This window comes from Entelurus aequoreus, linkage group LG09 (genome assembly GCF_033978785.1).
Source record: "Entelurus aequoreus isolate RoL-2023_Sb linkage group LG09, RoL_Eaeq_v1.1, whole genome shotgun sequence".
Taxonomy (NCBI): domain Eukaryota; kingdom Metazoa; phylum Chordata; class Actinopteri; order Syngnathiformes; family Syngnathidae; genus Entelurus; species Entelurus aequoreus.
The window spans coordinates 62,412,057-62,429,556 of record NC_084739.1 but is presented as its reverse complement, the minus strand read 5'-3'; the positions used below and the strand labels follow the sequence as shown (position 1 = coordinate 62,429,556).

The following is a 17,500-nucleotide window of genomic DNA, read 5'->3' as shown; positions in this document are numbered from 1 at the left end:
CACATGCCAGGTCTTTTCCCTGGGGCAGATGTGGACTGGACTTCAGGAGGACTACTCTTCTTTCAACACCTTTTCAGTGTCCCAGATGCTGCACGGAAGAAGACTGTGGTGCCAGAGTCACACGTCAAAAGTATGCAGAGAAAACAACATGAATTTTGTGGAAAATGACACAGAAATTAAGAACATTTTATTAAAAAAAACCCAAAAACAATTCAGTTTCATGTAGGGGTGTAATCGTGCGCCATCACGGTTTGGTACATATTTCGCTTTTAAGGTCAGGATTCGGTTTGTTGTGTAAGAGAACAAAACAGCTTAAATAAAACGTAAAGAATATTTCTCCCAAAAAAACTACAATAACAAAAAGTTGTATTTTCCAGACTACAAGTTGTTACTTTTTGCCGTGCTTTGAACGGTGCAGCTAATTCATGGATTTGTCTTTGCTAACAGCCATAATGTTGTGCCTTGAACCGGAAGTACCGTAATTTCCGGACTATAAGCCGCACCTGACTATAAGCCGCACCAGCTAAATTTAGGGGAACATACAGATTGCTCCATATATAAGCCGCACCCGACTATAAGCCGCAGGGTTTTGATGTGTAATTAGCGTAGTATATAGGGGTTCCTGCTACCACGGAGGGGATTGTCGGGACAGAGATGACTGTTTGGGAACGCAAAGCGTCCCATTTATTAACAATAAATCTTTCAATCATTCAATCAAACTTTCACATCTTTGACATGGCGAACAGCATTCGTGCAGAGTACAAATAATACAACGGTGCAAAGTAATACAAAGTGCTCACCTGTACGTTATCAAAATAACCAGCCTACCGGTATATGAAAAGTCAGTCTTTAATCATTGTGTCATCGTCTTCCTCCTGCGTAGTAAAACCACCGAAATCCTCTTCGTCGGTGTCGGAGAAGAACAGGCCGTAAATAAGCCGCACCCTTGTATAAGCCGCAGGGACCAGAACGAGGGGAAAAAGTAGCGGCTTATAGTCCGGAAATTACGGTATAAGTCCCGTTTATACTACCATACGTCCATAGCGTTTCTGCTCCAAAACATTCGTCATTCATCATTTCAAGCAACGTTTGCAAGTCTTACAATACAACTAAAACAATTCTTACTTGCTTAACCGTCTAATGTCTGAGTGTTTTCATGCATATTTCTACGTGCTAGCGTGATGCAATAGCATGAGCAAATATGCTGTCTGTGTTAGTACTATTAACTAACAATAGAATTCTCATTCTATCGTTTCAGTTTCATAAATCCACCAAAACGTCAGCGTGGAGTTATTGAGTCTGTTTAGCTGAATTTAGAGCTAGCTTACGCAGCTAGTGGGTCCATGACCATGACTTCTGTTTTGTTTGATCAGCCGTTTTACTGCCGTGTTACAGACACTGTTTGGAAACAATTAAGGTGTGTAAGTAAACATTTACAAAATCTTTAGTACCGGTATATATTTGCGGCTTATAGTCCGGTGGCTAATATATGCAAAAATATTGATTTCTCCTCAAATTTGGTGGGTGTGGCTCTACAGGCGGGAAAATACGGTAATGGTAATAACATCTAGAAAAGCACTTAGGCCTTATCCCCTAGTAGTAAATACTCATTTTGTTCGTCTGTCGCTTCCAAACAGGCAGCGAGAGGGTTCACTCTTTGCATCGGCGTCAGCTACTGGGCACGCTTGTTTTATAACAGAATGAAATAAACAGAGTGAACCCTCTTGTCAGTCATCCACTATCCACATGGAGAAGTTTAGCCTTGCAACTTGAACATACAATAACGTAGTATAAATGATCCGGATCAGCCCCAAATTGTAATCACTTGTTTTCCATCCAATTTCTGACACTTGCTGAAAACAACACCTTCCGAGCTACGTTGCTAACTGACGGACGCAGGCCAATACATAACCTCCTGGTGGACGCAATTGTCCAATAATGTTTAATACATATTTAATAATATACTTTATTAGCTCAAAAAAAAATCACTTAATCAAATATTCAAACACAGTGTTACCGTTCAAATTGTGTTCAATATTACAGTGGCCAAAATATTTAATATACTTGTTAAATAAAACCTCTGCTTTGTTTTTAATGAATACTTAGACCAGCGGTTCTTAACCTTGTTGGAGGTACTCAACCCCACCAGTTTCATATGCGCTTTCACCGAACCCTTCTTTAATGAAAAATAAAAATGTTTTTTTCTTAATTTAATCTTAATTTATAAATATAAATCATGAAATGATGTTATTATATTAAATAAATACTAATAAAGATATATTTTACAAACAGAACGTTACAGGAATGTACACATGATCCCATGTTTACATCTCATTGTGCAAAATGTGAATGCTTTAGTGGGAACTAAATGCGATATCGGAAAGGGGTACAAATTATTTCCAAAGCAGGACCCCCACCCAGACATACAGTCCCCAACTTTTATTGTGTTCCGTGTGGCGACAAGTAAGTAAAGAATGTTGTGTAGCCAAACATGCGATGAGTACCGTTACACCCCGACAGTATTTTCATGTCTTTGATTTAAAGAAGCAGTTTTTGTACTCCTAACTTCATGTGAAGACTGCCTCTACATGTGTGCAATGCAATATATATTATACAATATACATATTTTATCTTTGTGTGCATATGTGTAAAGTACATTAATAAATCTATTTTATATGTATATACAAAAATGTGTTGTTTTTTTTAAAGTGGGGAAAAAACAGCCACTTTCAAACTGATGCAAATCATTTTATTGCATAAATAGATCTTTCATGGGTCAAAAACATGGAATGTCAAATCACACGATGCTCTTGTTTGGTTAGCATAGCACGCTGGTAATTATCGCATAAAGACACAAAGACACCATTTAAAGGGGAGCGGCACTTGTTTTTTTAATGTTGCCTATCCTTCACAATCATTATGAGAGACAAGAAGACAAAAGTTTTTTGATTTTTCGCTTTCCAACATAAAAATCGCCTCGTTCTAAGTAGCTAGCAATGCAGCTAATGTTAGCAATCAATTCTACCTCTAAATCACTTTCAAAATGCATTCGAAAAGCGTCAACAATACTTCATTTACGTTGTGTAACATGTATAATAACAAACTGTACAACATTGTTATCGTAAGAGTGAACACTGAGGAACTATTTTTCTAGCGTACTAACACATCAGCGTGCTACGGCATTAGCCGGAAAAGCTAACTACGGCAAGAGATAAGCTAGCTTCTACAACAACACAAAACATGTTTGAGTTTGTAACACACAACACTGTGATAGAACAATATTAGAGTTAGTAACACCCAACACTGTGATAGAACACCAATCTGTACTGAGTGAAAAACATGAACAATCATATTACAGTATCTGTAAAGTATTATTTCATCTTTTGTTTGTACACAGCTAGCCAGACAGTGTATGTAGTGTAGTTGTAATAACACACATGATGTGCATCATGATCAATGTTAAAGTGACTCACTCCGTGGACACTTGTACGTCTGGTCCAGCTGTTTTAGCACTCCATTTATGTCTAAATAGCTTGTCTCCAAGTTCCATATTTATAGCGTCAAAATCACTTTCATCTCTCTCTCTCCTGGCGTCTGTCTGCTCCAACGTGTCACTCTTCCTTCCTGCTGGCTTCTATAAGCAGCACTTCATCCTCCATATATTCAGCTTCAAAAAGATAAGGTAGTGAATCCTCTTTTGTTCAAAAATAGTCATCTTTGTTGTTTGTTACCAAGTCTGCCAAGATTACTACACACTCGTGTTTGATTCCGGAAGTAGAAACACACATGTTGGCAGAAGTCAGACATACGTTGCTATGGAAACGGACATCAATGTGCGGGAAAAAATCAGTCTCAGAAATGATCAAAATACGGTAAATATTGTACATATTACATATTGTTATGAAGGTGTCTGTTACTACATTATATATATACTTGCAGTGTGTATATTGTACATATTACATATTGTTATGAAGGTGTCTGTTACTACATGATATATATACTTGCAGTGTGTATATTGTACATATTACATATTGTTATGAAGGTGTCTGTTACTACATGATATATATACTTGCAGTGTGTATATTGTACATATTACATATTGTTATGAAGGTGTCTGTTACTACATGATATATATACTTGCAGTGTGTATATTGTATATATTACATATTGTTATGAAGGTGTCTGTTACTACATTATATATATACTTGCAGTGTGTATATTGTACATATTACATATTGTTATGAAGGTGTCTGTTACTACATGATATATATACTTGCAGTGTGAATATAGAACGTTGATGAAGTAGTTTTAGAGACTTTGAAGACTACAACGATGACTCATTAGTCGCATCTTTCAAGTGTTTTTTTTATCATCTTTAAAATCGTTACAAAAAAAAAAAAAAAAAAAGATGTGTGTTCTTGTCTCTCATAAAGATTGTGAATGATAGGCAACATTCCAAAAAAAAGTGCAGTTCCCCTTTAGGAAGGTGGACTGTGTTTAGGGGAAGAGAAAACAGTTCAGGAGGAGCAGAGTGGCGCTGCTACCAGAGTGAGGTTGATGATGAGAAAGCAAGACAACTGCAAACGATGTCTGCAAAGTTCATGTTGCACATCACTCATTTGTCAAGTCTGTGTGTGTGTGTGTGTGTGTGTGTGTGTGTGTGTGTGTGTGTGTGTGTGTGTGTGTGTGTGTGTGTGTGTGTGTGTGTGTGTGTGTGTGTGTGTGTGTGTGTGTGTGTGTGTGTGTGTGTGTGTGTGTGTGTGTGTGTGTGTGTGTGTATTAAGGCACTGTGAAGGATGTCTCTACCTGCCTGTTGAAGAAGGTGAACCATACCAGACTATAAAGAGAGAGCGTGGTCTCCACTCTGTATGACTTATAAAATACAGCCTGCACAGCGGTGCTACAAATTGGCAGAGAGCACTTTCTGGCATCTCCATTTAATCCCCTCGGCTTAAGTTCGTCTCCTGCAAGTCATAATTCAATAAGTGCTGCCAGAGAGCATTCCTCTCCTGCAACTTGTCATAATAGAGCAACATTCTTACATCCATTCAACAAGACAATATAATGTTGGCTGAAAATGTCTGATTGTACTTCAGCTGATTAGTCTTCTCTGTTCTACATCTGATTAGTCTTCTCTGTTCTACATCTGATTAGTCTTCTCTGTTCTACATCTGATTAGTCTTCTCTGTTCTACATCTGATTAGTCTTCTCTGTTCTACATCTGATTAGTCTTCTCTGTTCTACATCTGATTAGTCTTCTCTGTTCTACATCTGATTAGTCTTCTCTGTTCTACATCTGATTAGTCTTCTCTGTTCTACATCTGATTAGTCTTCTCTGTTCTACATCTGATTAGTCTTCTCTGTTCTACATCTGATTAGTCTTCTCTGTTCTACATCTGATTAGTCTTCTCTGTTCTACATCTTCTGCACCAGCTTGGCTTTCTGTGGAGCACAAACAAACAAACAAAGAAAGAAAGAAAGAAATACTAGAAGTTGCAAGCAGTGCAGGAGGGAAGCAGACTGATGATGACTTACTATTCCTGTTGCATGTTTGGCTTTCACATTGTAGGAGCTCTTCTCCTTGGCCTGTCTGAAACACTCCTCCGCCATCTTCAGCCTGAAACACACCACACCCTCTACATCATGCAATACACCACACATCATGTCTTATATCATGAGAATACACCACACCCTCTACATCATGTCTTACATCATGAGAATACACCACACACTCTACATCATGTCTTATATCATGAGAATACACCACACACTCTACATCATGTCTTACATCATGAGAATACACCACACCCTCTACATCATGTCTTATATCATGAGAATACACCACACACTCTACATCATGTCTTATATCATGAGAATACACCACACACTCTACATCATGCAATACACCACACATCATGTCTTATATCATGAGAATACACCACACCCTCTCCATCATGTCTTATATCATGAGAATACACCACACACTCTCCATCATGTCTTATATCATGAGAATACACCACACACTCTACATTATGTCTTATATCATGACAATACACCACACACTCTACATCATGACAATACACCACACATCATGTCTTATATCATGACAATACACCACACATCATGTCTTATATCATGAGAATACACCACACACTCCACATTATGTCTTATATCATGAGAATACACCACACACTCTACATCATGCAATACACCACACATCATGTCTTATATCATGAGAATACACCACACACTCTACATCATGACAATACACCACACACTCTACATCGTGCAATACACCACACATCATGTCTTATATCATGAGAATACACCACACACTCTACATCATGACAATATACCACACACTCTACATCATGTCTTATATCATGAGAATACACCACACACTCTACATCATGAGAATACACCACACATTCTACATCATGACAATGCACCACACACTCTACATCATGTCTTATATCATGAGAATACACCACACACTCTACATCATGACAATACACCACACACTCTACATCATGACAATACACCACACACTCTACATCATGTCTTATATCATGAGAATACACCACACACTCTACATCATGACAATACACTACACACTCTACATCATGACAATACACCACACACTCTACATCATGTCTTATATCATGACAATACACCACACACTCTACATCATGACAATACACCACACACTCTACATCATGTCTTATATCATGAGAATACACCACACACTCTACATCATGACAATACACCACACACTCTACGTCATGTCTTATATCATGAGAATACACCACACACTCTACATTATGTCTTATATCATGAGAATACACCACACACTCTACATTATGTCTTATATCATGAGAATACACCACACACTCTACATCATGACAATACACCACACATCATGTCTTATATCATGAGAATACACCACACATCATGTCTTATATCATGAGAATACACCACACACTCTACATCATGACAATACACCACACATCATGTCTTATATCATGAGAATACACCACACATCATGTCTTATATCATGAGAATACAACACACACTCTACATTATGTCTTATATCATGAGAATACACCACACACTCTACATCATGTCTTATATCATGAGAATACACCACACACTCTACATCATGTCTTATATCATGAGAATACACCACACACTCTACATCATGTCTTATATCATGAGAATACACCACACACTCTACATCATGAGAGTACACCACACATCATGTCTTATATCATGAGAATACACCACACACTCTACATCATGTCTTATATCATGAGAATACACCACACACTCTACATCATGTCTTATATCATGAGAATACACCACACACTCTACATCATGACAATACACCACACACTCTACATCATGTCTTATATCATGAGAATACACCACACACTCTACATCATGTCTTATATCATGAGAATACACCACACACTCTACATCATGACAATACACCACACACTCTACATCATGTCTTATATCATGAGAATACACCACACACTCTACATCATGACAATACACCACACACTCTACATCATGTCTTATATCATGAGAATACACCACACACTCTACATCATGACAATACACCACACACTCTACATCATGAGAATACACCACACACTCTACATCATGAGAATACACCACACACTCTACATCATGACAATACACCACACACTCTGCATGATGTCATGTTTGATGAGAAGAGGACACATAATACTTCAAAAATACTTCTATTAAAAGAATGTCATAATATTACCAGGAAAATGTTGCAATATTTCAAGAATTTACTCAGAATTTGACAAGAAAAAGTTACAATTATCAGAGGAAAAAAATTAAAGAAAGCATGAAATCACATTTCCGCAAAAAGTTTTTTATTTAAATAAAATGTCATTTATTTCATCAGAATTTTATGATAATTTCAAAATATGAAGAACAAAAGGCACATTTTTAAATACTTTACTGCAGATTTTAACATAGCAAAACAACAATATTAGCAGAAATGTGTTTACTATTTGAGGATGAATTATGTTTTAGGAGAATAACATCATTATTTTAATGTAAAAAATAAATAAATAAACAAATTATATATATATATATATATATATATATATATATATATATATATATATATATATATATATATATATATATATATATATATATATATATATATATATATATATACAGTATATATATATATATATATATATATATATATATATATATATATATATATATATATATATATATATATATATATATATATATATATATATACATATACAGTATATATATATATATATATATATATATATATATATATATATATATATATATTTGAACAAAAAAACGTGTACTATTTAATAGAAATGAAATATCATTAAAATGTTGGAACAATGTCTAAAAACAATGGTTTTAAAAATGATTTTGCACTAAAGCAATTATCATTCTGAATGTCTTTGAAATGTTATTTTAACATGTGCACCAAGCACACCACACACTCAGTCAACCTCCACCAAGCACACCACACACTCAGTCAACCTCCACCAAGCACACCACGCAGTCAGTCAACCTCCACCAAGCACACCACGCACTCAGTCAACCTCCACCAAGCACACCACACACTCAGTCAACCTCCACCAAGCACACCACACACTCAGTCAACCTCCACCAAGCACACCACACACTCAGTCAACCTCCACCAAGCACACCACGCACTCAGTCAACCTCCACCAAGCACACCACACACTCAGTCAACCTCCACCAAGCACACCACACACTGAGTCAACCTCCACCAAGCACACCACACACTCAGTCAACCTCCACCAAGCACACCACACACTCAGTCAACCTCCACCAAGCACACCACACACTCAGTCAACCTCCACCAAGCACACCACACACTCAGTCAACCTCCACCAAGCACACCACACACTGAGTCAACCTCCACCAAGCACACCACACACTCAGTCAACCTCCACCAAGCACACCACACACTCAGTCAACCTCCACCAAGCACACCACACACTCAGTCAACCTCCACCAAGCACACCACACACTCAGTCAACCTCCACCAAGCACACCACGCACTCAGTCAACCTCCACCAAGCACACCACACACTCAGTCAACCTCCACCAAGCACACCACACACTCAGTCAACCTCCACCAAGCACACCACACACTCAGTCAACCTCCACCAAGCACACCACACACTCAGTCAACCTCCACCAAGCACACTACACACTCAGTCAACCTCCACCAAGCACACCACACACTCAGTCAGGTGCTCAGAGCAAAGAGTTGATGTTTGCACATTTGTCAACTTCTGGGTCTTCTCTGAAGATATCTCAACCTTCAAATCTTCCTGTGGCAAACATCATGGAGCAATTTGCTTTCTCTAATCGCTGTGTTCATCTCAGCTCTTTCTCTAATCGCTGTGTTCATCTCAGCTCTTGCAGCCAAGTGTCTTCTTTTCATTACAAGGCTGAGGACCACCATTTCATGTCATGGATGTGATAGCATCTCCAGAACTCACCACATGGACTAGCAGCTGATTCACGAGAGGCTCGGGCCAACATTTCTAATGTCGGAACACCGAGGGAGGAAAAGGTCAACAAAATAAAGTTTGGACCTTTTTTAATACAAAGTATGTTTGTATATACCACTGCATACTTTATTGACTTAAATGCATTTTCACCTCTTGTGGAATCTAATAATAGCTAAAGCTAGTTAAAGCAATTTATGGATTTAGTTTTAATGGGCAACCATGAATTGATTAACGTGGACCCCGACTTAAACAAGTGGAAAAACTTATTGGGGTGTTACCATTTAGTGGTCAATTGTACGGAATATGTACTGTACTGTGCAATCTACTAATACAAGTGTCAATCAATCAATCAAAGACTCATACCAAATTGAAAAGAACACCTAATAAAATGAAAATGGCTACTTGATTAAGAAATGTCAGTTCACATCAAAGATGAAACAACCAAGTTGAAAAATGTCCCTTGTGGATCATTAAAGTTTGTCTAAGTCTAAGTCTAAGTCTAACTCACTCACTACCAAGTTAATACAACTTCAAATGTGCTTGTTAATGGAAGGCATTAGCGTGATGATATTTCATTTTGCATACACCACTGTAAAACTTCTGTACAGGTAAGGTAAGAGCTGATATCGTTTCATTAAAAGGGTTTATTTACATAAATCTGTGTCTATTACAAAGCAGATTGATAGCTAGTAGCTAGCTTACCAAAGCAATTTTTGTATTTTTGAAATGGACTCTCACAAAATTGACAAGAACATCTAAATAAATTAAATAAAAGTAGCTACTTCAATAAGAAAATCAAGTTATACAGTAAGATGAATTGCTTAAACAAATAACTAACTCAGTAAGAAGTTCACATAAGACAATAGTGCTTGTTAATGGAAGGTAGCTAGCATTAGCGTGATAATATTGCATGTTTTTTGATTGATTGATTGAGACTTTTATTAGTAGGTTGCACAGTGAAGTACATATTCCGTACAATTGACCACTAAATGGTAACACCCGAATAAGTTTTTCAACTTGTTTAAGTCGGGGTCAGTGGAGCTCACCGCTACTTAGTCATTTTGCCTACACCACGGTAAACCTAATGTACGTGAAAGAGCCGATGTCAACCACTTCAAGAGTTTATTTACATAAACTCTTCTCAATTTGAAAGCAGAGTGTTTGCTAGTAGCGAGCTGTTTGCTTACTAAAGCAATGCATGGATTTTTTCAACTGACTCCCACCAAATTAACAAGAACACCTAATAAAATAAAAATGGCTATTTGAGTAAGAAAAGCAAGTTGTACAGTAAGGGTGAATTGGTTAAACAACTAACAAAGTCACTAAGAAGGTAATACAAAGCAATAGTGCTGGAAGGCAGCTAGCATCAGTGTGATATTGCATAACTCACCGCTAGTTACTGTCGTCATTTTGCATTCGCCTAATAAAATAAAAATAGCTATTTGAATAGGAAAATGAAGTCGGACAGTAAGTTGAATTAGTTAAACAACAACAAACTCACCAATAAGTTAATATTAGCCAATAGTGCTTGTTAAGGCAACTAGCATTAGCATAATAATATCGCACATTTGTGTAACTCACCGCTATTTACGGCAATCATTTTGCATGCGCCACTCTGAAACTTTTTTACGGGAAAGGGCCGATGTCAACTAATTAAAGGATTATTTACTTAAACTCATCTCAATTTGAAAGCAGGTTGATTGCTAGTAGCTAGCAGTTAGCTTACTACAGCAATTACATTTTTTTCAACGGACTCCCACTAAATTGACAAGAATACTTAATCAAATGAAAATGTATATCTGAATAAGAACAACAAGTTAGACAGCAAAAGGAATTGGTTAAAACAATTACAAACTCACTAAGAAGTTACCAATAATGCTTGTTAATGGGAGGCAGCTAGCGTCAGTTAGCGTGATAATATTGTTTGCGTAACTCACCGTTACTTACTGTAGTCTTTTTGCCTACGCTACTGTAACTTATGTAGGGGAAAGATACGATATCATCTAATTAAAATGTTTATTTACATACATCTACAGTATCTCCATTGATCGCTACTGTAGCTAGCGGTTTAAACCTGAATTAATTTCTCTTCAATTGGTCGGAGAACACAGAGTAAAGTAGAAAACTGACCCAAATAAAGTAAGCAAAGCAAGATTGATTGGTGTGCAGCCCTTTGAGACACTGCTGATTTAGGGCTATATAAGTAAACATTGATTGATTGATGGTGGAATATCAACTAACAGCAGACTAAGAAGTTGCTAATGCTAATAGCTAGCGTTGACTCACCGCTCCTTCAACATCAGCTTATTCTGCTTCTTCCACTGCTCTTTGAAGTCGGTGGAGAACTGGTGCCAGATGCTGAAGACGGTGTTGGGAGAGACCTCCTTCTCGCCGGCTTTGGCTTTCACCGAGAAGGACACGCTCAACTCCAAGAAGCTGACAAAGTAGAAAGACAAAAACATCACCTTCCAGTCCACAATGTTACACAATGTTACACATGAACAAGACGTTTATTGCGACACATGTCGACGGGCAGAACGCCGGCGTTCATCTTGGAATTCCAAACATAGCAAAGAACATTTAAAGAACATTTAAAGAACATTTTAAGAACATTTAAAGTACATTTAAAGAACATTTAAAGAACATTTTAAGAACATTTAAAGTACATTTAAAGAACATTTAAAGAACATACAGTACAATGCAACCGCTGGCAAACAGATTCTGTTTAACACGTTTATTGGTAGTTTTAAAAATCAGAAACAGATGCTGCAACTCCTAATGAATAAAACATGTATACCAGAATGATTCCACTAATTGGTCTAAAAGCCACATTTCCAGAACACTCCTTTCACTGCTCTTAAAAAGCATCCTCTGTTTTGCTCTGTATCTTTTATCAGAGTTAAACATTTCATGTTTGCTTTTATGCTTGTTAGGATTGAGTCTATTTCTGTTTCAGCGCTCTTTCCTTTTGTTCACTTTCTTGTTGCGCTGATTAGACTGTTTATTGATCGGTGTCCCCACCTGCTCCCGCCACTAATCACTCCCCTTCATATATCTATCTCACCCTGCCAATCCTCGCAAAAGTTGTGTTGCGCTGATTAGACTGTGTGGAGGTTGCCCTCCCGTGGGTTCCGCTGATCACGACAGATCCTCTTGTAAGCCCGGTAGTCAGGTTTGACAATTGTTTTATTTTGCTCACACACAGCAACAGCGCCCTGATCTGCGATTTTCCAGTCTCTCTAGCGCAGGGGTCACCAACGCGGTGCCCGCGGGCACCAGGTAGCCCGTAAGGACCAGATGAGTAGCCCGCTGGCCTGTTCTAAAAATAGCTCAAATAGCAGCACTTACCAGTGAGCTGCCTCTATTTTTTAAATTGTATTTATTTACTAGCAAGCTGGTCTCGCTTTGCTCGACATTTTTAATTCTAAGAGGGACAAAACTCAAATAGAATTTGAAAGTCCAAGAAAATATTTGAAAGACTTGGTCTTCACTAACTGACAAAGAAACAGATAACAGATTTGGTGTCCAGTTCAAAGTGTGACATGATTTATTTAAAAATTTGAGTGTTGACTTTTGTATTTTACATGAGTTATTATTTGTACAAACATGGTGCAAAATAATTCATGATTTGTTAAAAAATGTTAGTGGCTAGCTAGTTAAAATGGGGTATTGTGATTTGACAAGACTGTCTTAGAAGTGATCATTTGAAAATGTTCAATTTGAAAAATGTGCACTTAGAGAAAATATAAAAATAAAGTGTTGCATATTGATATTTATCTGTTTCTATATATATTTATTGTGAGAAATCATTAATATGATCAGTGTTTCCACAAAGACAAATATCATTAATTATTAATAATAACATAAAGTTAAAGGTAAATTGAGCAAATTGGCTATTTCTGGCAATTTATTGAAGTGTGTATCAAACTGGTAGCCCTTCGCATTAATCAGTACCCAAGAAGTAGCTCTTGCTTTCAAAAAGGTTGGTGACCCCTGCTCTAGCGTGTCTTTCCGGCATGTGTGTGTCCATGCGTCTGCTCACCAGCAACTCCAACTCCCAACCACGTGTCTCTGTCCGGCTGCTGCTAATAAAGGCGACAGGTGATTAGATAACAAGCCCCAGCTGGGCAATCTACTCACCTGCCGCTGGCTTCGAGGCCGGTCCTTACACACCCCGCTCCGCGGCAGGCCAGCAGGCCACGCCCCCCTCCACAGACTGTTTATTGATCGGTGTCCCCACCTGCTGCCGCCACTAATCACTCCCCTTCATATATCTATCTCACCCTGCCAATCCTCGCAAAAGTTGTGTTGGCGACAGTTTATTCTGCTAGCTTCACGCGACGACCTTGGTTCTTGTTCTTTTGCGATGCTAAGTCGGCCTGAAGCTTCTCATGTACGTCCAGCGGCACGACCCTTTGTGTATGTTTCCTCCTTTAAAAAGTAAAAACACTCTTCATACCTTTCTGCCTTTTATTTGGCTTCCTGAGGACACAACCATCATGCATCCATCCTGTCCTCCAACCGGCCAATGAGGTGTCAAGTTTGAAGTCACGTGACACGGGTTTTTACAAAAAGGCAAGTTATGCAGCGCTACACGCTAACTTAGAGAATTGTTGTTTTTTTTGCATTTTGTTACACATTTTTTATACTGTATTTTCAACTTTGCTCACATTCTCAAACTTGCTCACACATTTTTACTTCAACGTCAACATTTCAGGTCCATAAATTCAGTTTTTGTAATAAAGACACAAATGACTTCCAAATGGTATGCTACTTGACTTGAGCTTGAATTGAATTTGATGCTTATTTCAAATTCAATTAGGAGTTATTTTGCATGGAAATAATAGACAAATCAAATAAAACAAATACATGTGTAACTCTGACAAAAGAAATAGAACAGTGGTTCTCAGACTGTTTTTCAGCAAGAGAAAACACTTGGCTCTCTAAGTGCCACCATAATGACCAACATTAAATACAGTAGCAGAGTAGGCCTAAGTATTCCTTAAAAACAAGTCAGAGGTTTTATATAACAAGTATATTTAATATTTGTGGTCACGGTAACATTACACACAATATGAAAAGTAACACGGTGTTGATTATAGGAAAATAAAACACTATACTTACCGTTTTTATGAAGCTCTTTGAACCCAGTAGTTTATAAAACGGTGCGGCTAATTTACGTATTTTTCTTTGCTAACGGCCATAGTGTTTTGTATTTCATGATAAGTTTTCATAAAACACAAAGGAACTGAAAAGGTGTGCTATAGTTTGTGCTATGGCGCCACCTTTTGGACGAGTTCACTCACTGTTTAAAACGTAATTCCTGTTTCGCGCTTTGAACCGCAAATATATCTATCCTGTATCGTCTACTATTCATCCACAGCGTTTCTGCTCGAAAGGAATCGTCATTTATCGCTCCAAGCAGCATTTGCAAGTTTTACAATACAACTAAAACAATTCTTACTTACTAAAGCGTCCCATGCGTGAAGTCTGTAGGAGCGTTTTCATGCATATTTGTACGTGCTAACCCAATGTACAAGGATATTTCACATGCCTTTGCTGTGTATGTAATTTAACTGTGTTTATGTTGTGTATAATGTATATTTATAATATGTTGTACAAAGGACATTTCATCATTTTCGGAAGTTCATCTTGTACTTGACATTGTTTATAGGGTTAGGCACAATAAGTGTTCAACTTCAGCCTAAACCCTTTCGGTCTGCAACATTTTCTTTTTCAATCTATGAATGTACAACTGTTTGTTTATTTTGTTAACCATTGACCGAAGAAGAAGAATGAAAAAATAAATAAATAAATAAAAATGTAATGATGCTAGCATCGTTAGTATTAGCTAATATTGCTGAATTTCCCCCAGGGATTAATAAAGTACTTTCTATTCTATTCTATTCTATTCTATTCTATTCTATTCTATATGCTAACACGTTTATGAGTGTCTGTGTTAGTATTATTAACTTACAATGGCATTTGTTTGTATTGTTTCACTTTCACAAATTCCTCAGTAAATTCACCAAAACGTCAACTTAAAGTTATTGAGTCTGTTTAGCTGATTGGAGTCCATGACCATGACTTCGCTTTTGTTTGATCAGCACCGTTTGGAAACAATTAAAGTATATAAATAAACATTTAGAAAATATTTTGTACAGGTATATATCTGTAGCTTTTAGTCGGGTGCGGCTAATACATGTAAAAATATTGATTTCTTCTAAAACTTGCTGGGTGGGGCTTTCATACCAGCGCGCTCTATAATGCACAATAAATGATTATGAATCAAATCTTTGGCGTACCACGAGATAGAGCCCGCGTACCATTGGTGGTACACTTACCACAGTTTGAGAATCGGTGAAACAGACTAAAAACTAACGTCCAATGCAGAGGACAATGGTTGTCAAGACGATATGGACGGGGGATGAACATGTGTTGTAAACAGGCAAAATAGGGGTTGAGATTAGGGTTGTCCTGATACCAATATTTTGCTACCGGTACCAAAATGTAATTCAATACTTTTCTAAATAGAGGGGACCACACACATTATTATTGGCAAAACTAAAAATCTTAGGTTACATGAAACATATGTTTTTTTATTGTAATTTAGTCCTTAAATAAAATAAAATTTAAAGTTGTCCCGATATCAATATTTTGCTACTAGTACCAACATTTATTTAGATACTTATGTAAATAATGATTTGCTTTATTTGAACAGAAAAGCTTATGATACATGAAACATATGTTTATTATTGGAATCAAAGAACAATTTAGTCCTTAAATAAAATGTTGAACATACTAGACAACTTGTCTTTTAGTAGTAAGTAAACAAACAAAGACTCCTAATTAGTCTGCAGTAACATATTGTGTCATTTATACACCTATTATTTTCTACACATTATGAGGGACAAACTGTAAAAATGGATTAATAACCCACTTGTTTATTTACTGTTAATATCTGCTTATTTTCTGTTTGAACATGTTCTATCTACACTTCTGTTCAAATGTAATAATCACTTATTCTTCTCTTCTTTCATACTTGACATTAGTTTTGGATGATACCACACATTTAGGTATGGATCCGATACCGAGTAGTTACAGGATCATACAATAAAATATAATACATAATAAACCAATAATAACATGGTTAAGACATACTGATGTAAAGGGTAGGCGTCGTGCTGTTTTCTGTTTGAACATGTTCTATCTACACTTCTGTTAAAATGTAATAATCACTTATTCTTCTCTTCTTTGATACTTGACATTAGTTTTGGATGATACCACACATTTAGGTATGGATGTGATACCAAGTAGTTACAGGATCATACATTGCTCATATTCAAAGTCCTCATGTGTCCAGGGACATATTTACTGACTTTATAAACATAATATGAACTTTAAAAAAAGGAAAATTTTGTGACAATAAAAAATATCATTGTAATCATAGTAGTATTGCCGGTGAGCTACGGTGTGTAGTGAAGCATGTTTAGCTATTCCTGGTCCTCCAGTGATAATGGTAATTGTCAGAAACTTACTTTATTTGTCGCCATGGAGGCCAGGATTAGTGATTTAGAAGTAGCTAAAACACTGTGGACGGACGTTAGCTAGCTAGCTAGCTAGCCATGTCTTAAAGCAGCTCTTCCTGAGGGTGTTTCAGTGTTATAACTTCACCTTTATCTTTACTTTTTACACCAAAATGCATCCATTCTCCCTTTTCTGTCTACACACTGTGTCTGCTTGTAAGTACTCTGTGTGTGTGCGCTGCCCAACATGCTCCTCTGCTCCTAAAAGCAGCAATGTCACCACGTGATGAAACGCTGTCATGTTTGTAAAAAAAAAATTGGGGAAAGCGGTACTTTTCAAACAGAGTATAGTACTGAATATGATTCATTAGTACTTTTCAAACAGAGTAT

General features: G+C 37.1%; 2 protein-coding genes across 2 annotated transcripts in view; one reads left to right on the top strand and one right to left on the bottom strand.

Annotated features, from left to right (window-relative positions):
* Positions 1-2,631, top strand: part of LOC133656919 (gremlin-2-like) — a 25,743-nt gene extending 23,112 nt beyond the window's left edge. The window contains exon 2 of the mRNA XM_062057782.1: positions 1-2,631. This exon is cut by the window's left edge and continues 1,013 nt beyond it. The gene's annotated coding sequence lies outside the window, so the exon portion shown is untranslated.
* A 2,028-nt stretch (positions 2,632-4,659) lies between these two features.
* fmn2a (formin 2a) overlaps positions 4,660-17,500 on the bottom strand; it is a 110,358-nt gene continuing 97,517 nt past the window's right edge. The window contains exons 16-18 of the mRNA XM_062059113.1: positions 11,871-12,020; positions 5,536-5,617; positions 4,660-5,442 (exon numbers count right to left, since the gene is read on the bottom strand). Coding sequence (XP_061915097.1) covers positions 5,416-5,442; positions 5,536-5,617; positions 11,871-12,020 — 259 coding nt within the window. The 3' untranslated portion in view covers positions 4,660-5,415. The remainder of the gene's footprint in view (positions 5,443-5,535; positions 5,618-11,870; positions 12,021-17,500) is intronic.